This window comes from Glossina fuscipes, unplaced genomic scaffold, assembly GCF_014805625.2.
Source record: "Glossina fuscipes isolate IAEA_lab_2018 unplaced genomic scaffold, Yale_Gfus_2 0, whole genome shotgun sequence".
NCBI classification, from domain to species: Eukaryota; Metazoa; Arthropoda; class Insecta; order Diptera; family Glossinidae; genus Glossina; species Glossina fuscipes.
In genome coordinates, this window is record NW_023998414.1 from 30,810,784 (window position 1) to 30,832,399 (window position 21,616).

The window sequence follows — 21,616 nt, forward strand, 5'->3', positions numbered from 1 at the left end:
ACAAAAAATGCTAATAAAATACATTAACGACTTACAAAGTCGCAGCATACATGAAAAAAAAAAAAAACAAAAAAACAAAAAAACAAATTTATATAAAAAAGACTGTAGATTTTGATTTGTATTATTTTTTAGATCAAGGAAATATTAGTTAAATAAAAAAAAAAAAAAAAAAAAAAAGAAAAAAAAAATATTAATTCGTGTTTTCACAAAAAAAAAAATAGCGATAATTTAAAATGCTTGAAAAGAACGCAAAAATGAAAACAAAAAAAAAAAAAAAATTAATAATATAAATAAAATAAAGCCAAACAATTTTTATTGTTAATTGCAAAGCCTTCGCACACCCAACTATGTACATATATATGTACATATATACATATACAAGTATTTATTTAAATTTAAATACACAAATAAAAGAAAAAAAGAAAAGAAAAGAATAGAAAAGAAGAGAAGAGAAACATTTACACCTAAAAGGCAAACGAAAACTCATAGCAAATGCATAGCGAGTGCACTTAGCTGAAAAAGAAAATTAATTAATATCAAAGAAATTAATATTTTCGTTTGTGCAAATTGACTTTAATTAATTTATATTAATAACAATTTAAAATATCTATATATTATCGCTGGGCCTAATACATATTTTCCATTTTTCTTCATTTATTTATTTATTTTTTTTTCGTTTTTATTTATTTTATTTTGAATTTAAATTCAAATACACTGTAAGTATATAAAGCTTTAAGCTTTTTGTAAAGAAAAATGCTAACAGATAAATAAATATATAATCAATTTATATACAAAAACTAAACGATATAGTTTTTCTTGATTTTTCTTCGAATGCTCGACTGCTCGAATGCTTGAAAATGTGACCAATGCTCGAGTGGTATTCATAAATGTTTTTTCTAGATTTTTGGTACGATAGTTCCATTTGTTTCAATCGTTCATCAATTTCTCTTTGCGCTCATTATGCTCGAACTTTTTTTTTTTTTTTTGGTCTTTTAAAGAAAATATAAAAATTTGTCATTATGTAATCGAAGCAACTCCAAGCAAGTACTGGCAATAGGCGAACAACTAAATATTCTAGTGTAAAAATGCGAATCGGTATAATTTGCCCGATAACATAGAAATGCTATCACTGAAAGGACGGGAAAATCGTGACATTGCCGAAAATTCATTGATTGTTTACGTTGCCGGTAATGGATGCTTGCATATATTTTGATCAGCGACGTCTATTTGTGAAAATGATAAAGTAATGCGAACCACCAATGTAAATAACGATTAAATTCGATGACCTTGACTATCATCTACATAAAATAACGATTTCGTATTTAGTATTATTGAGTTATTCAGTGTATAGAGACGCTAATCATGGAAAGCTTAATATTTGCATTTTCGACATTCGTTACTTTTGTTAGTTGATTTCAAGAATTCTGCTGCCGATGTCCATCAAACACCTTAGAAACTTGGAGTAATGCTGCCCGGTTTTGCTTTCAACGATTTAAAAATGATGATTTTGATGGCAATGATAAGAAAACGTCCTTTAAGACCAAAAAACTTCGAAATCAATGAATTGCAAGACTGATTGGACGAAAACCGAGCTCAAACTCTCGAGGAACTTTCGGACACCTTAAACGTCAATAAATCAACAGTTACTAGATGTTTGCATGCGATGGGAAAGATCGAAAAGAAGGGGAAAATGGCTACGTCGTTCGATGAGATATATTTCACCAACCTAACGCCTATTAAATGACCGCAATGTTTAGTGCTCTAAGCACACGTATGTCACAGCTGTACGTCGTTCGGATAACAACTGCAAACACATCACATGAGAATGAATTTAAAGAAGCGCATATGGAAAACTGTCAGAGAATAGAGACACTAACAAGTAAAAACACTATACTGAGACAAGGCTCAACATTAACTATCCAACATCATTTTGCTTAATACAGTTATTTGTACAAGGATATAGGAAATAGGGTGTTATATGGAACGGAGTCGAAAAGCCGTTCCGATCTGAATCATTTTCAATAGTGTTCGCTCTTTGGCCAACACACGTCGGTAACCCAGATTTCATCAAAGCAACTCACGAATTGCGACGTGAACAGACAGTGCTGATACAAAGCTTTATTAAGTTTGTGAGTATGTATCTAACACCCTGAAGGACTTGATTCACCTTTCGCTATACCGATCGATTCGTACTCATTTTCTTAATCTATTTAACCTTGTCTATTCGTCTTGTTTTCTTGTATTCACCCTGTAGGTCACTATTTTGGAGTTATACACTGATACGCTGTTTAAGAGATGGTTTATGAGCAGTGAGCCAAAAATTCTCAGTTTATATCAGACATGTCGTTTGGCCGATTTTGTTCATTTTTAAATACCAACCTTTACGAAAGAAATTTCAAAGTTTTTGCTAAATTTGAAGTCATTTTATATGCGCATGTTGTCTACGATTTTTTAATTTTACTAAATATTTTATTGGTGGCTTTCTAGTTCGCACACATTATAACTTGGCAAAGATGGAAACTTATGATTCTCAGCAAAGACACAAACCGCAAGAATATTTTGGGCTGTTTCCCTTTCAATAAAAATTAGGTCTTCATTGTAAACTTCTAAAAAGTAAGCATTGTGGTCATATAACTTACTTATAATACCCATCACCAAATGATGAGGGACTTATTCATTTTGTCAAAACATTTGTGACGCCCAGAAGAATGCTTCAGAGACCCCACAAAGCATGTATATTCTTGATCAGCATCAAATTTTGAATCGTTTTAAGCATGTCCAATATGGTTCTATCGACACAGTATCGCGATATCGTCGAAAAGATAGGAAAAAGTTCTGCTGATTTGTCTCAATAAACGCCTTGGTCAAGCGAAAAATCGATCCAAATACATGTAAGCAACTAATACTTGAAAATATCCACAGGAAACCAGTCAATATGCCATCCGAAATCAAATAGACTGCAATCTGATAAACAAAAAATTTGGAAGAACTGATCAAAAAGCCATTAACTTATCAAGAGTGAATGCAACGTTGGATCATAATCCTCTAGGAAAAAGGATTAAACTAAAAATGCCATCAGTTAAGAAATCCACTTTTCGGGACAAATCAATGTCGAAAAATAAAAGACTATGAAACGAAGAACGATTTAGTATGTGAAATAATCCAATGATAGACAACATTGAAGCAATTACTATGAAGGTGTATATATAGAGCAAAGAAAAGCACTACCGAAATTCGGAGAAACTCAGCCGAGAATAAACTTAGTTTTAAATGAAATAAGCTGAAGAATCGATTGACAATTGATGAAACACTGAATTATTGCGTGATAACGAGAACTTACACAAGAAACTAAAGGAAACTTGCGGTCTGCAAAGTAAATCAACGCTGACTGTTTTAAAGAATAAATGTCACCAAGATAAAAGAAAATAGAAAGCTATGAAAAGATTGACATTCGTCAATGATTTTCAGACGATATTTGTTAGGTGCGTAGACTCTGCGGATGATGATCAACAATATACGGCGCCGTCCGCTACAAAAGATGAAATCAGAAAAGTCATAAAAAAATTCTAAAAACAACAAGGCCAGGGATAACGATGAAATACTGATGAAAATTAAACGATCGATAAATGATGATAGTCTAGATATCCTGCATAAACTTAAATTTAACGAGATTTAGAACACAGGCACTCATCGTGACAGGGACTATTTTTTATCAAAGTTAATAATAATCCTTTATCGAAGTTAATAAAATGTAAAAAAAATACGCAAAAAGATATTTTCCTTCGTTGCATAGATTATGAAAAAATGGTTTGACAGAGTACGGCATGATCAATTAATAGATAGAATGAAAGGTTTTAGCGTTAACGCAACGCGATACGTTTTGCATCAAAAAGTTGTGTTGGAGATAAATCGCAAAAGTTCATGGTAATGATGTCCGAACAAATTATATGGTTATAAAGAGCAAAGTTTGCCAAGGCTGCATATTCTCATATTTTTTAACATCTATTCTGAGCTAATCGTTTAAGAAGCGGACATTAAGGTCAGTGGATAACTCATTCATAATATCCGATACACGGACGATGCCATTCTATCGATTAATAGCCAAAATGTAAAAAGTGTTTCCACATTTTTATACCTTTGATGTCCGTATTAGAGGAATACGGTGAGACAGTGACGTACAAGTGAAAAGAAAGAAATCATCGTACACGAAATATACGAAAATTTTAGCAAAATGGAAAATCAGCTTATCCTTTACCGGCTAAGGTCGGTGCTCTTCTCTGGTCTAGAATGATACACATTAAAAATGAATACAATGGACAAACAGGAAGTCTTTGAGATGTGTGTGTGTGTGTGTGTGTGTGTGTGTATGTTACCATACAATTTTAAAGATATCGTGCAAAGATCGAATATCTAAGACAAAAGTCATGAGAAGAATAAATTCTGAGCGTGAGCTGTTAAAGTGTATGAAAAGACGAAAAACTATTTACTTTGGTCATACGATATATGGGGAAAAATATGAAATTCTCTACATCGAATAGTGGAAGAGCGAAATCGAAGAACGAAGTGGCATAGGCGGAAAACAAATATCGTGACTGCGTAATATTCGAAACTGGACAGGAGTGAGCGCAATACACGAGATCATAAACATGGTTAGGAGTTAAGAAAATGTTTGGAATTCAGTTAATAAAAAATGTAAAATTACAATACAATAATATTATAAAACGCATGTAATCGCTTATATTCAGTAAAGGATTGGTAATAAATGAAGAAGAACTTTCTGTAAATGATTTTCTTTAACAATATCTTACTAAACAATTAGTATTGCACAACAAGTAAGTAGGCTTGGTTTTTTCTTTCTTTCTTATCAAATAATTGTTGTTCCTATTTAATTAAAATACTTTTGTATCCATCACCGAAGAATGTAAATATATATTCTTGATCGGCATCAAATTCTGAATCAATTTAATCATGTTTGTCTGTCCATTTTTATAATGTGCATGGCCGCAAAAATTAAGCTATCCACTCCAAATTTGACGGAAACATTGGAGGCTCTCGCAAGCAGTTTGGTATTGCAGATGCGTTAAATCGGTGCAAGGATATTCCTACAGTGATACGTAAACGGAGAGAACCTCTGTTTTTCCAGAGAATTAAAGAATTGGTTTCTTGATTATAACGACACCAGATACTGTACGACACGAATATAATTTTCTTATTTGTTGTTGTTGTTTAAAGGGTAGCTCTTATCTTCCAGTGCGGTGTCCATTTGTTTTCTTAGACGCTCAAGTTAAGGAAAGAACAATAAAGAACTAAGAGATTTTCATTGATTTTTCATTTAATCTGATTTAAATTGCATAAAAGTGATCGTGATATTTATGACGCTGAGATTTGCTTTGTAAAAAACTTACTGTTATTTCGGTTTTCAATAAATACTCGGAGTTATTTTTTTTATTTTTTTTTTTTATTTTTATCCATATTTTTTTTACAATAATAATTTTTTTATTATTTTATCATTTATTAAATTTCCTCTCATTATTTTTTTTTTTTTTATTATTATTATTATTATAACCTGTGTGTGTTTGCTTTAATTAAGTGTTTATGTGTGTGTGTGTGTGTGTGTGTGTATGTGTATGGGTGTGTGTAATGTGTATTTGTGTGCAATGTATATCTGTTTGCGTTTGTGCATGGTAGTAGTAGTGTGTGTATTTGTTTACGTGTGTGTATGGTAGTAGTAGTAGTAGTAGTAGTAGTAGTAGTTGTGTGTGTGTGTGTGTGTGTGTGTGCGTGTGTGTGGACACATGGAAATGTATTGTGCCTTTGAAAAGTAATGGGTAACAGAGCGAGAGAGAGAGAGAGAGAGAGAGAGAGAGAGAAAGAGAGAGAAAGATGGAAATAGAAGAAAGTGTGTATCTATGGTTTCTATGCGCTGTTACATCTATAAACGGAAATGTAATGTTTGTGTATTCGAAAATCAAAGAGGAAGAAAGAACGAGAGTAAGAATATATTTTCTTGCATGATAATAGAAGAGAGAATTTGATTTATCACTAAATTTATTGCAGCATTTGTTTTTTTACTGTATACCTTATATTGGTTTCTGTTTTCACTTTTTATTCATTTTTATTGAATGAGTTGCTTTCAGGATTTAAAAATTTCTTTTTTGTTTTCAATACAATTTTAACGTTTTATAAAACATTTTAAGACAACTTAACAACTGTGATTTTACTTATTTTGTTTCTTTTAATTTTATAGGCTTTATTTTGATTTACTTCTCTTTATATATCTTTACTTTTATAGGTTTAATTCAGTTGATTTTTAAATTTTCCTAATAAAAGAGGATTTCTTCTTACTTTAGTCATTTGTGTTATATGGTTTGGATACGTTGTGTTTGTGTGGACTGTGTATACTGTGTGTGTGCTGTGTGTGCTTTGTGTTTGTGTGTATGTGTGTTGAAGGGAGAGTAGATATTAGTGTATGTGCGAATGCGACTAATTTCATTTCAGGGAAGTGGACGAATGTGTGTATGTGTGGTCTAATTTTTTGTATAACATTGTGTGTGTATTGGAATGTTTATCAGTGCGCGTGTTTATGTTGCTTATTATGTTTACTTCGTTTCAGATTTAGGTGATTTTGGAAATCATTATTATTCGTAGAGCAATTGTGGTACACATCTTATATAATTATTTATTTGCCATCATAAGTCATAAAGATACCATAGAGATGAATGAAATTTACAAATAGATTTCTTTTTAAATAATTATATATTATAAATAATATTTCTTTGTCTTTGTATAGGTCTAGGTTGTAGTTGTTATACTTTTTAATTTTTTTTTTTTTTTCTTTATTTATTTGTTCATTTTTTTTTTAAATTTAATTTTTGGATGTATAATACTTTCGGCATTTTTTCATTGTTATTAATGTTGTTATTATTATTATTATTATTGTGTATTATTAACGTTATTATTTATTATTATCATTATTATTTTATTTATTATTATTATTATTATTATTAATTGAAGTTTTTATACGTAATAATTCTAATTGCTTTCCGTTTTTTGTTGTAATGGTATTATTGTATTTGTTTACTTGTGGTTGATTTTTTATTATATTTAAATAATTTTCTTTTGTAATTTCTTTTTAAAAATATCATAAGCATCATCATTCTTGCATTCTTGTGATCTTACTGTTTATTTATTCATTACTTTATTTATACGAAAAGTATTTTCTGTTTTTTATTTTGATTTATTTATATCATAATCATAATCGTCTCTTTATTTAAATTTTTTTTTTTTTTTTTTTTTTTTTTTTTTTTTTAGTTTTGCTAAATTTTTTTAAAGCTTAAATAAAAAGTTTTGTATTTAGATTTCTCGTTTTTCTTGTGAATTTTGTTTTTTTTGGTTTTTTTCTTTGTTTGTCATTTTAAATAAATAAATTTTTTATTTTTCTCAACAGAAATTTTTGTTTTTGCTTTTTTGTGTGTTTTGTTTATTACCAGTCTTTGTTAATAATAATGATAATAATAATAAAAAAGTAAATAAATATATAAAAACAAAATTAAAATTTATTTTCTTTTAATAATTAATTAAAACTAATTAGTAATTATTTATTACAGCAAAGCTCTGTTGATATATATTTGTATGTATTTGTGTTTTATTGTTTTTTTTTTGCAGTATTACATTTTTTAATAGTTTTTTTCATTTTTTTTATAATAATATAATCCATTTTTAGGTAAATGTTAAGATTGTTTTTTTATTTATATATTTATTTTTTATTTTATGATTTCTAACGACTTTTAATTGAATTAAGTCTTCAACTTACGCGATGACATTGAATTAGAATATAGAAAAAATATTCGAAAAAATAAAAAAAAAAAAAAAAATAAATAAATAAAAAGCAATATATATGAATTCTGTAATTCGCTTTAAGGCGAATCGTGGATATTCGCCACGTTTCAATGATTTGTTTAATGCATTGAGAAATCTAGCTTAGTTCTATGTTGACTGCAGCTATAACTTTGAATATGAATGCTACAAATTGGGCAGAATTGCAACAGAATATCGTTAACTGTAACCTTAATAAATAATTGGTTTAGTATTTTAGAATTTCAATAGGAGAGAGGTGAATAGACAAAAGGACAGACGGATGGACTCACAATCTTATAGCTTTTACGAAACTATTTTATGTGCATTATTTTTCGATTTTACTTTGCAAACGGAATGACAAAATGAAATTATTTCGTATCCTTTCGTGGTAGATATGGAATAAAAAAAAAAAAAAAAAAAAAAATTCTTTAATAGCTCTAAGTGGCTAAAGCTCATAATAGCGAAAGCTAAAACGCAAACCATATACGCATTTGATTTATATACACTGGAAGGATCTTTCACGGTAATTATTAAATACCGGTGTAATTTTGGCTTAGCGTTGCAATTGGCTTCATTAGTCTGCAAAATTTCTTTCGGGCCATGTTATCCGCAAGGAAATATACGTTACGTCTTGGTAACGGCAAATGTCACTTTCTTGACTATCTCTTTAACGTCTCGTGTCTAATAGATGAGAAAGTATTTAATTTTTTTGCATACTAGCTTGCGTAACATAATATACAAATTATGTATGTCTATAATGTATTAAATATTTTGACTTTGAAAGTTGCGTACATATTGCGAGCTATGCTGTTATGATCTTTAGCTTAATAATACGATTGATTGGGTGATCTTTGGGTATTATTCGATCTTTTTTCAATTTATCTGGGAGGAAAGTTATAAAATGTAACAAGCCTGACATGTATTGCTATTAAACTTTTTGATAAACTTTTGACTTATTGAAAAAAAAAAGGGCAAAAGTATTAACAAACGTAATGGATATTAAATAAAAGATTGTACGAAGCGCCACAATTAAGCAATTGTTTTGTTTGATTTAAGATTAAGTTTAAAATAAACGAATACAAATTAGTTAAATTTTAATTATTGCTATTGTATATCGAAAATATTTTTACCCAACGAATTTCATTTCAAAGTCCATCAGAACCGAAACTTGTGAAAAATTCAAAGCAAAGAAGGCCAACGCCTTACATTTTGAATTTAATTTTAATTTTATTGCATTTAAGATGGTTTTCTTTTTCCTTTGTTTCTTTTTCTTCTATTATTGTTTTTAAAAAAAAATAAAAATAAAAAAAAAAAAGGAAAGAGAGATTATTTGATTGATTTCATCCACCACCCGTAACACACTGATAGAGCCTGTGCTAAATCTGCCAGATGCAATGCCATCATGCAGTATCCGCTGAATATAATCGTCTTTCGTTATGATTTAATTGAGATGCGTCTTTATGTCCGTCCGTTCCACATTGGCAGTTTCACGGTTGTAAAATCTGAGATAGAAAAGTCAAATATTATTAATACTAAATGCCCTCAAAACGTTTGGGTTTTCTTTAAATCAATTTTCTCTTTCGAAACTAACACGGACGGGAAGAATTCTCGAAAATCGAAAATCGAAAATTTTTATAAACCCAGGCAATTTCAGCGAATTATATGTAGCTAACAGACACAATTGCGGCCGGGTGGCGGACATTGAAGATTCACTCTAAAGCGAATTTTATTTAATTGGATTTTTTTTTTTTTTTCTGTAATTTTAAATAAATCCTACTTAATTTTATTAATTTTTTTCTTTGATTTGCAAAAATTTATACAATATTTACGGCAGCTTTGTTATAATTTTTAATTTGTTTTAAATTATCACTGAAAACGCTTGCCATGTAACCATATAATCGAAACGTCTTTTTAAGGATAGATTTGTGTTCACATACATCTCTTTCACTTCTTGTTCTTCTTCTTTTTTTTCACCATATTTACTTAATCAAATGACGTAAAAGCTTATTTTGAGTACCAAGTAGAGTAATTCTAGTTAGCTGTCTCTATTGTCTCTCTATATATATAGCTTATAAGAATCTGATAACTCCTTTTATTATCCTGAATTCAAGCAGGGAGGTAAACTTCTTATCTCCTTAAAATTCAAGCAAAACCTAAAGATGTTTCAGAGGTCTTTATTTTATTTAGATTATTTTTTTTTTTTTTGTTTTTTTTGTTTTTTTTTTTTTGTTTATTTTTTGTTAAGAACTAAGACTAATGTTAAGAAGATATTTAAAATATAATATTTGCAAAGTAGAAAAAAGCTTCGATTTTTGTATGAAGTTAATCTTATGCAGTATTTTTGAAATAAAAACGAAATAACTAAGGAAACTATTATAATTATTATAAATTCAAGTATTTGTGGGGTAAGACTAATATGGGTAAGTTAGCGGACCTCGCTAGCTGGCATATTCATATTAAATTTATAAATGGCTGCAATAAATATATATATGTAAATATATATATATATATACATATATATACATACATAATATAAACATACATGTGTGTATATATAAAATATATATATATATATATATATATACATTAGCATATATGATATTGTTCATAAAATTTTGCTTAAAATTGCTGGTGTAAGTGTGTTTTGAGTTTTGAGAGAAGATAGTATCAGAAACCAAAGACGTGTCAGGGATATATTTTTGTGATAAGCGTTTTGTATGAAAACCCTCTTCACTGTATACCGCTTGTAGAATGAGTACATTGTTGCAGTAACTTCTGAATCCGATAACATTTATGCCAATAACTTTCCAAATAGCTTCGCCAACAGTGCTATATATCAAGCAACAAAACCATAATTTCACTAAAGGTTGAGGTAACAACATGACAGAGTCGAACGAGTAACTGTATGAATGGCGTTTACTCATAAATGTTACCCCCTTTTTTTTTCGATTTTAGGGCGACGATAACAATTTGCGCATTCTATTTGATTTAAAAGTTAGACTTTGTTTATGTTAAGATTAAAAAATGTAAGATATTTAACGCCATTCTAGCTATTATATAATTTTTGAAAATTTTATTTATAAATTTATATTGTATATCATTGGTCGATTACGATTTTAATAATACAATTGACTGGGAACGAAATCGAGTTAAAATATCTAGCCGTTCAAATAAGTATGTTGCAAGAGTAAGCGCAATGAAAATGGAAAGAGGATTTCTTGTTTTCTCTTTCCTTGAAAATTTGCCCACAACGTAAGTCTGGAAAATATCGCTTTAGTACGATTCTAAGATAATAGAAGTCTTTTCGAGGAACCCTTTTTCGGTTTTTCTCCCAGAATTACTTGATCGATGTTTGGCTTTCGTTTGCCGTTGTGATCAAAAACCACTTCGAGAGGCATCGCTGGCATGTCTTCGAAGTAAAATTTAAAAAATATATTTCCCACTAAAGAGTTTCTTTAGAAACTTTCAATCATACTTGATGCTACCTTCCATGTTAAATTAAATTCTTTGTATTGATCGCTTTTAAAACAAGCGAAGATAAATTATCTTTCAACTAACATATTAGAGCACATCATATTTTTTGGACATTTATGTGAAACTGGCTGTAACCTTGATTTCAGGCGAATTTTCTCGAAAAAATGCTTTCCCAACTTCTCCATTAGGTGATGCTAGCCTGATTGCCATGTCATCAACTAGTCGCAATTAAATTTTAATTAATTTTTTCTAGCAAGAGAATATTTTTCTCGCATGCAAGCAAACAGAAGTTGCGCATTTGAATGCTATCGAAGGTAGGTGTGATTATATTTTCAATCATTTATAGATCTAATGTTAGTCTGGCTGTGATTTTACACATGGATTGTTTTTATCGTAAAATTATATTTTAATTTTTTCTATTTGTCCGTAAAAGAAGTTTGGAAGTCGATACATTCCAGTCAGCCAGGTAGCCACTGATAAATTTTAGCTTAGTCTTTAACTTAAATTCTGAGTTTCACTAATCTGTGCGGAAAGAGCAACAAATTCTTGTTGGGCGGTGTTTTTGGAATAGATTAGTTATAATCGTCTCGCGACAGTCAATCAGGAAGTAATATATTTCTAAAATTGCATCATTCCATATGGTATCTTTTACTCTACGGTATGAAGAGTCTTGTAAATGTCTGCCTGCACTTATATGATAAGCGATTCTATTATGAGACTGTTAATGGATGATTCATAAATTTGCAATGCATAGTTGACTAGTATTGGAAATTTTAAAAGTAATGATATAAAGTTTTCAAATAACTCTTTTTCTTGTTTTTTTTTTTTTTTTTAAACTAACTTATGCTGAAAGAATGAAATAAATTAATTAAAAAAAGAAGAAGGTTTAAAGATTTTTAATTTCTTAACATTTTTGCATATATTATTTATTTATTTATTTTTTTTTAACATATACATCATATGTAAGTATTAAGGCCCTGAAACAACACTCATACATACATACATGCATATTCTTTCATATGTTACAAAATATTAGTTCTTGTGTGTGCGTGGACGGTATTCAAAGCTTTTTAGATAACACTTTAATCTTTATTTTTGTTTATTTGTAGTTAATTTTTTTTTTAATATTTTTTTATACATTATGTACATAAATGAATGATTTATTGTTATGATAGAGCATGAGGGGTGATGTACGAAATGTATGGCAAATAATATCAAAGGATTTGTTTTTTATATTTCTTGTTCAGTCATTTCTTCTTTTTTTATTTTGTTTCTTTTTTTTTGTTGTTTTTTTTGTATGCTTTTGCTCTTGGGTTTGTTTCTGACTAGAGAGTAAAGGAGGGATGGAAAGAGAGACTTATAGGGAAAGAGATAAAGTGAGAGCGCGAGAGAGAGAGATAGCGTGAAAGAGAGTGGAATGGAAAGAGAGGGAAAGTAAGGGAAAAAGAGATATATATATATATAAATAGGTACATGAATAAATCGATAGATGGATAGAGAGAGGAAGAGAGAGAGAAAGATAGAAAGAAGAAAAAACGGATGGGAGAAAGAGAACGAGAAAGGGAGAAAGAAAGAAGTTTTCCGATTTTCATGTTTTATTGGAAAGCTGCTTTTTTTTTTTGTTACCGTATTTATTGTTTTTTATTGTTTAGGTTTTGTTTTTTACTCTTTTTGTTTTTCTTTCGATAAAATTGTGGTCCAAAAGTTGATGTCGAAATAAAATTTCAAAATATTCAAGCGGTTAACATAACGATCTGAAGTGCTGTTGAAACTTAAGAAAGATTTAAAAAAAATGATTATTCATAAATGAAAGCTTGAAGGAATTGAAAGCTTAAGAACTGCTTGCGTTTATTCATAGACTGAAAGTATTATTGTTTGGAAGAATTTTTGTTTTGAAATTATTGCATGAGTTTGTAGATTGGTTTTTGTTTCCGTTTTTTGAAAAAAGTTTTGTTCTCATATAATTTATTCATTCATTTTTTTATTATGTACAAAACAATTTGATTGTTTTTTTAATATTTATTTTCTTTTTGGAGTTTTTTTTTTTTTTTGTTTGTTTTAAATTAACGGCAGTTTTGTTTTATTTATTTAATTAGCATCTTTTTTAACATATTTCTGTTCGTTTTTTTTTGTTTTTTTTTTGTTTTTTTTTTTTTTTTTTTTTTTTTTTTTTATTTTTTAATTTCTTATTATTTGCTGTAACAAACATAATTCAACAAAAATTTTTTTATTTTTTTAATTTTTATTTTTGTCTTTCAAACTTATAACTTTTATCTACTTAGTTTTTCCCTTCTTTCAACCAATTCGATTTCATTTGGTATGGTTTTAATGTTTTATGGCCATTTTAAGCTAAAATTTTTTTCTATAGTTTTTCTCCTTTTTTTTTTTTATCGATATCATTATTTTTTGTTTAATTTCTTAAAAAAAATATTTGTTTTCTTTTAAATTTATAAATAACTAATAATTTTCTATTTATTTACTAATAATCATTATATTTGCTAAATATTTTTGTTGTTGCTGTTTTATTGGTTTTTATAATGATTAGAAAATAAAATTGAATTTTCCTAAAAAAATTGTATTTTTTGTGTATTTTGTTCATTTTTATTTTATGCCTTCTTTCTTCTTATTCTCGCTTTTACATTCATTTTGCTTATATGGTACCTTAAACTGCTTTTGATGTTGCTTCTGGCATCCAACGTAACATCTCACGACGCCAATTTATATTATTATACTCTATGTTTTTTACTGAAAGAAAATAAAAAAGCAATTCTTACGCGTTTACCAAAAAGTTTCTTTTACTACAAAAAAAAAAAAAAAAAATTAAATAAATAACAAGCAATAAAAATATACCGCAAATGTTTTCAAATATATCGCAAGTATTAGGTAGAATGCATATATCGGCAACTGATAGTTGCTTAATATTTTAAACGATTTGCCAGAAAAATTTGGGTAATACATGTACAACTCGTTTAATATAGCGTCGAGGAAATGCATATAACATACATTTTACTAGCACTTTTCAATGAATAATCGAAGTATATATGGATTTCTTCTTGATAAGAGAAGGGAGAATAATATTTTTTAATACTGATGACGGATTGAATATAATTCTTCTCATTGGAAGATTACATGAGAGATATATTAGATATGTGCTAGCTAGTACCTCCCACAGCTCCCATAGCAGTAGCTTCAGTAGATTGTAGATTATACATTTTATTTTAAAATCATGGCTTTGATATCAGAACATTAGCTTCAAGACCAGCCATCAGGTTACGCTCAATATTAAACTAAATCAGTTTAAATGTTTTGTCCATAATTATTAAAAAACTACTCATAAATAAAACGAAAGTATATAAATGTGTATTTCTTATTATACCGTCGTAGATCTACTAATATATATTTATACTAATTTTAGTCTTTGTCAGTCCGTCCAACTATTGTCAAGCAATAAATATTTCAATTGAATATAGCTCTCGCTGCCAGTTCAGGCGAATGGATAGTTTTTTTACAGATGATCTTATGTAGAATCAGTTTCTTATAGTCACATTGCCGCGATTCCGCGAAACGGCGAATCCTATGTACTATATCTACTATAACTATAGTAAAGAAGTTAGCGTTCTCCTCCTTTGAGAATGGTATGTTTATGTACATATCACAAGCTTGTTGCTTCATCACATTTTCTATCTTATCTCATGCCCAAATGCCTAGATGAAAATTTCGTGATCTGGCAAACTGAATTCGAGCTAGTGAATTTGAAAGGACAATGATATATTTGATGTAAACGTGTCCATAATGTTAGCAATAAAAATATATTTAATATTGACTTTTTAATACTTGGCACTTTTTAAGGATATTATTAGGAGTATCATAAGATAATTATAGAAAAAAAGAGATTGTAGCTAATTGAGAAAAGATTTGGTGAAAACTATTTCAAGAAAACCTACCCAGTAGTCAGACGTCAGTCTCAATACTGACCGCCATAGCGTTATTGTGTCTCAGTCTAACACCATTTTGCTGTTGCTGCTGCTGCAATTGTTGCTGTTGCTGTTGCTGTAATTGCGTTTGCTGCTGTTGCTTTTCATAGGACAATTGACTCCTTAAAAAGGGAGCCATATGACGACCAGGATGATCAGTTAAGCCCGGAGTGGTGCCATCAAAACCATCATCCAAATCCATAATGTCCGACGAAGATTCTGATAACGATGATTTTCGATGATGTTGCCCTGCAACGGAATAGTTTAAGTTATTAAGAAAAAATATATATATATTGCGTAAATAAAATTAATTAATCATTTAATTTTTATTTAATTTCGATTTATTACCTAAAGCACCAGGCATGTACGAACAACTGGTGACATGATTGAAATTTTGACTTTGCATTTCCTCTTGATCCGTTTCGCGATGATAGAAATAATTGAAATTGCTAACAATAACCGGTACGGGCAAAGCGATTGTCAGCACGCCAGCGATTACACAAAGGGATCCGACTATTTTACCCCAGAATCCGACAGGTCTACAGTACAGTATTTTGTGTTCATAAATATGTTTAAGATTTTTACATATTTTTTTTTTTATTTGTTTTTTGTTATTGGTTTTTTTTTTTTTTTTTTTTTTTTTTTTTTTTTTTGGTGAGAAGACAAATGGAAGTAAAATATATATTTACAAGAAATTAATTAATATAAAATATATATTAAGACTATATCAAAATAGATAAAAAAAAAAATAAATAAATAAAAAAGAAAACGAAAAAAATTGTTAAATAATTGATAATAAAAAATTAGAGATAATGACTTCAAATAAATAAGTTGGAATAATTAAGAACTGATGTTAAATTAATATATAAAGTAAAAAAGACAAAATGAGATATAAAATACGGAAAGAATACAACTGATATATTGGAGGAGACTAAAGACATGATTACCATAGCGATTAAGTGATGGAGCGATTCAATGAGTTTGACTAAGTGAGTATGAACCTGAGCATGAATATTATTAAGGGATGAATTGAGATGCACTAAAGCTTTCGAGTTTATAATAACACAGTATACATATATATATATATATATATATATATATTAATACATGTGTATATACTTGATATATGTATACTTCACCATATATATATATATATATATATATTATATATAACTGATTGTCATGATCTTTTTGTTCTTATTATATAAAGATGTGTGTCTCTTGCAATTCCTGTTATTCGAAAGTGATATGTAAGTATTTTTTAAAACTCATTTTCATAATATATCTTAGTACTCTTTATCGGGAACAAATACACACATACACGTTGCAGTATCGGTTGTTAATCAATATTGAAATCACTCGTTTGTACGGTTCCTGGAAAGGCTTTCTCAAATAAAGTGCGCTTTTGTTCAGCTTTTTAACAGCTCATGCATAAGCAAAGTTCGGGAAATTTCAAGGAAATAAATATGGAAAAAATGGATATACGAGCTTGGAATGTTTAGGTTATTTAAAGGATTTTTTTATGTTAATATATATATATATAATATCTTAATGTTTTGTTTTATTCACTTTGTCTTCAAGATCAAGTAGAGAGTAACGTAACAAAACATTAAAATAATGTTTTTAATTGATCGTTTAAAAAACTGCAAATAAGTTCTAAAAATTGATTGATTATCTAATCGTGTACGCATAGAAAGATAAAAGAATAGTACAAATAAATTATTATTAAAATTAATATTAATTGTAGAAACTTATAAAGAGCTTTAGCTACTCGGTATGGAAAATTATTGAAGTAATTAATTACAAAAACATTTATTTACTTACCGTTTATTTTTCATTTAAAAGAATTCTTTTTTATACTTTTTTTGCTTTTTCTCCCGCAACTTTTCAAAGTTAAGTACACTTCATAATGTATTATAAAATGAAGAAAAACTCTTTAAAGAAAATCAAGGAGTGCGAAAGTTTTTCTTCATTGCACTTATCATGAATTCTAACTTGAATATTTTTTTTAATGTTTTTTTTATGAACAATGAACGGGGCAATTGTTGTTGTTATTGTCTTCGAAGAACGTTCTATTATGCTTACGATCGAGAGATGAAATATTAGTAGATACGCATATCTGTTCAAAGTATATATAAAGTGTATCTGAGAATGATAGTCGAGGACCATGGATAACGAACGATAAATCATATGACTTAGAATTATCAAATGTGCCTAAAGAGGTTGAATGAATCTTTTTCGATAGCTGCTCATATTACTCTATATTTTTAATGCGGCTTCAAATTTATTTAGCATATTAGCTAAGATCGCTAAATTTTGTTGCGTTTTGGTTCGTATCGATTCGAAATTTGGTAAAAATACTAAAAGATTACCGCAAATTATTACATCATTTTTGCGACTTTGATTTCCCCAAATGCATTCGTAAAAAATGTGGAACCAACAATACTTGCATTTCGTCAGAAAGTCTTATATGGCTTGGTGTGAGGCTTGATTATTCATTTTTCCTTAAGAGATGGCATAGCAACGGGACGTTGAAAGTATCGAATTTATATAAACCCGGAACAAAAGCAGCAGATATCATTCATTGGTTATTGTTAAAATTAAATGAATGATTTACCAAAGTATTGATGTTCGATGGAGATCGAAATGTACGCCAGAAACTTCCGTAAACTACTTATTCCCGACATATACTTAATTAACTTACGACATTATTTCCGCATTGATAAATAAACTTAAAACTCTCCAGCTTTTCTGATGACTTCTTATTAGGACATAATTTCGATTCAAGAAGGTGTTACGTGTCATACCGGCAATGCAACCATTGAAATTTTGTTCAAAAAATATTCAATTATCTTGCCCAATATTGTTGAAATATTTAAAATAAATCACCTAAATTTTAAGGATAGGAAGCTAACGACAATAAATTACACAAAATGTTGAAGATTTGGATAAAGAAAATAAGACATAAATTGCACGTCATTACTTCTTAATAAATCAATATTATAATCAATTATCAAAAAAAAAAAAAAAAAAAAAAGAAAAAGAAAGTTTTATTAAAAAATTAAAATATTTACTTAACTTTATATATATTTTTTTTTTATAAACTGCTAAGAAATATCATGACAATAACATTTCTAATTAACCATATTTTGGATGGGGAATATAATGAGGAAAATCTAAGGTTTAGTCTTAATCTTGCGATTTACGCAATCGCAAGCCTACGATTACTGGTCTAAAATAGCAAAGATTTTTGAATATTTTACTAATTGAATGAATGAAATATTGATGGACTAGGAAAAGTTTAGAATATTGCATCTTTTCGGACTTGAGCGAAAGTATGAACGACATGTAAAAGAATTGATTCTCTCATATTACTTGCTAATTTTCGTTTTGAAGGCAGCAGGTAAATGAGAGATTATGGATGGATATCTTTCTACCTTCTATGCTCCGAAAGAAGTGACGATAATGATGAAAGGAGTTACGAATAATAAAAAAAAAAAAGATTGCAAATTCACTCACTACTTTGTTACGTAGAAAGATGAGATAATTCGTAGGTGTATTTGTTTACAACTAATTTCAGAGATAACTCGTATGTACCACTATAAAAATATCGCGAGCGAATATTTAGTAAAAAAGATATCCTTGTATAAAGACATTGCTTAATAAATTAAAAGTAAAACACACATGAGGAAACTATATTCGCCTTAAGGCAAATCTTTGATATCCACCACCTTATACAGCCTCGTACCAATTGTTTACGCTCCTGACCTGACTGAGCGGTATCATTAGTACATTTTGCCTGATCCTATACAATACTTGTAGCGAAATTTTAAAATGATATTTGTTTTCGCTTATAAGCTATTAACAACGGTATACTCTTATTAGGTTGTTCAATAAGTAGGATACTTAAGACAGTGTCAGGTATAAATGAAAAAATTTTTTTTAAAAATAAAATACAACAAACTATTACACGAATATACGTCAAATTTCATGGCAGGATAGATTGTGGACCAATCAATAAATTGAATTTGATCTAGATGTGGTCGCATATATCTTATATGGAACTGTGATTGACTTTGTATAACTATTTCAAGAAAGTTTGTTATATAGCCAAGGATGGAATTTTGTCTCATAATTCTCCAGATATTACTTGAAGAAATTAAAAGAATATATTTTGCCGAGTTGAAATGCATTAAAGCGGCTACTGGAAGAAGAAAGAGACTTTCCGCCATTGCCGTAGTACATGAGTCCACACAGGCAAATAAAAACCGAAAACCTTGAAATTAATGATAGCGTATTTTAAATTATTCGACAAAGTACAGGAAGGGTAAGAAAAAATTGGAAACCCATTGGATTCGGTCTATTGAGTTATAAACTTGTTAAGATGAAAATTAAATTTTCACTTTACAAAAGAATTGTGTTTTCTTATTAGGTATCTTATAAATTGATCAGACTAGTTAGTATTTGAGATCTTTTTCGGTAGGGATTTTTAAATTAAATCTAAGACTGTTAACCAGAAATTAGTGAAGCAATTGTGGAAGGTTGACGCAAACGGATATTTCTAAATTCAAACACGAATGCGCCCCTAATTGTGAAAGACCGCAGTTTATGCGTGTTGCGTGTTTCACAAAAGGAAAACCATTCTCGAGTCAAATTTTTGACCAATTATGATTCTAAACCGACCGCATTCAACAAAAGCATAAACTTGCATAATAGAGTAGATTTATAATGATTATAATGGTCCTATTGAATGCGTTTTGGAAACTCATAGATGAAGAAAATCGATCCCGCCTAGTAGTAGTAATAGTAGTAGATACGCAAAATACTCTTCTGGTTCATCGAAATTGATGCCTGAAGCTTTGGATATAGGTCATCGACTTTTTTGGAAAGGTCACTCTTTACTGCATAAGTACTTATCCGGCACTGTCAACGGCAACTTTCAACGAAAAGCGAGAGCACTGTAAGAGTCAATAACAGCGATATTTGCCGATTATTTTTAAAGCAAACATTTTTCTATTAATGATTTTGTCAAGATGACGAGATGTTCTGCCATATGCAATCGATGATAAGATCAGTTTATTGAGTGGGATTTGTAGCGTTTAAGTGTGCGTTGTTTAAGTGGTATAAACGGATGGACATTGTTTTTGCTTTGAGGTGGTGGATATATTAAGAACTACATCTACATCTACATTTTTAATTACAATTCTATCTACACGCTAACTAGATTTTAATTATGGTTAAAGAAGCTCTAAATAGCAATAATAATATAATTTTCTTCTCTCTTTTTAATTTTTTGTAATAATTTTATTATTATTAATTGCTTGTTTGCTTTCCTTTTCTTGATCTTTTTTGTTTTTTTCTTTTTTTTGCAATTTAGGCAATTGTTGTTGTTGTTGTTTAAGGTATTATTTCATAAAATTTATAAAGGAATTCTTTTTTGCTGCTGTTTTGTTGTTGTTGTTGTTGTTGTTGTTTTTATCATTATGAATTATTATTTAAATTTATCTACTTAGCGCTGGACTCTAATGAATGTATTAATTATTATTATTATTATTGTTATTATTATATTTTTAATTCATTCTTTAATTATACGTATTATTATTAAATTATTCCATTCATAACATATTTATTCTCAATTATTCTTTTTATAGTTATTAATAACGATTATAAAACCTTTGATTTTAAATGTTTTATTATGTTTTTTGCTTAAATTTAACAACAATTTATTATTTTCTTTTTTTATATATTTTTAATATTTTCTTTATTTCAGTTGTTTTAAGCGAGAAAATGATAAGACTTGTTTTTTTTTTTTTTTGTTTAGAATTTTTAGAATTTCTTTTTTTTTTTAGGTTTGTTCTCGTACTATTTTTTACGAAGCGTATAGAGAATAGAGAGGATAATAAAAGCGCAAAGCGATGTGTGTGGATTTGAAAGAGGAAAAGAATAAGATAGTGAGAAAGAAAGAAAGAAAGAAAGAAAGAAAGAAAGAAAGAAAGAGAGAGAGAGAGAGAGAGAGAGAGAGAGAGAGAGAGAGAGAGAGAGAGAGAGACAGACAGACAGACAGACAGAAAAATAGATCAATAAATAAAAAAAAGAAAGAAAGAAGGAGATAGATAGATAGATGGAGAGAGAGAGAGAGAGAGAGAGAGAGACATAACAGAAATTCTTGTCCTCCTTTTTAAGTTGACTAACTAATTAAAAGAGAGAAAAAAATAAATAAAACATATGTGCATTAAAAAAATTTGGTATAATTTTTTAAAAGATCTTTCGAAGAAATTCTTTTGCTTATTTGTGTTTTATAATTTAATTTC

The 21,616-nt window shown here is 28.8% G+C and overlaps 1 protein-coding gene across 2 annotated transcripts in view; it reads right to left on the reverse strand.

Moving 5' to 3' along the window:
* Nucleotides 1-15,275: 15,275 nt before the first annotated feature.
* The window catches only part of LOC119638007 (potassium voltage-gated channel protein Shaker), a 319,681-nt gene continuing 313,340 nt past the window's right edge, over nucleotides 15,276-21,616 (reverse strand). The window contains exons 10-11 of one of the 2 annotated variants that reach the window (XM_038034552.1): nucleotides 15,654-15,844; nucleotides 15,276-15,554 (exon numbers count right to left, since the gene is read on the reverse strand). In XM_038034552.1, coding sequence (XP_037890480.1) covers nucleotides 15,283-15,554; nucleotides 15,654-15,844 — 463 coding nt within the window. In that variant the 3' untranslated portion in view covers nucleotides 15,276-15,282. Of the gene's footprint in view, nucleotides 15,555-15,653; nucleotides 15,845-21,616 lie in introns of those variants that run through there. The other variant, XM_038034572.1, reaches the window with a different exon arrangement.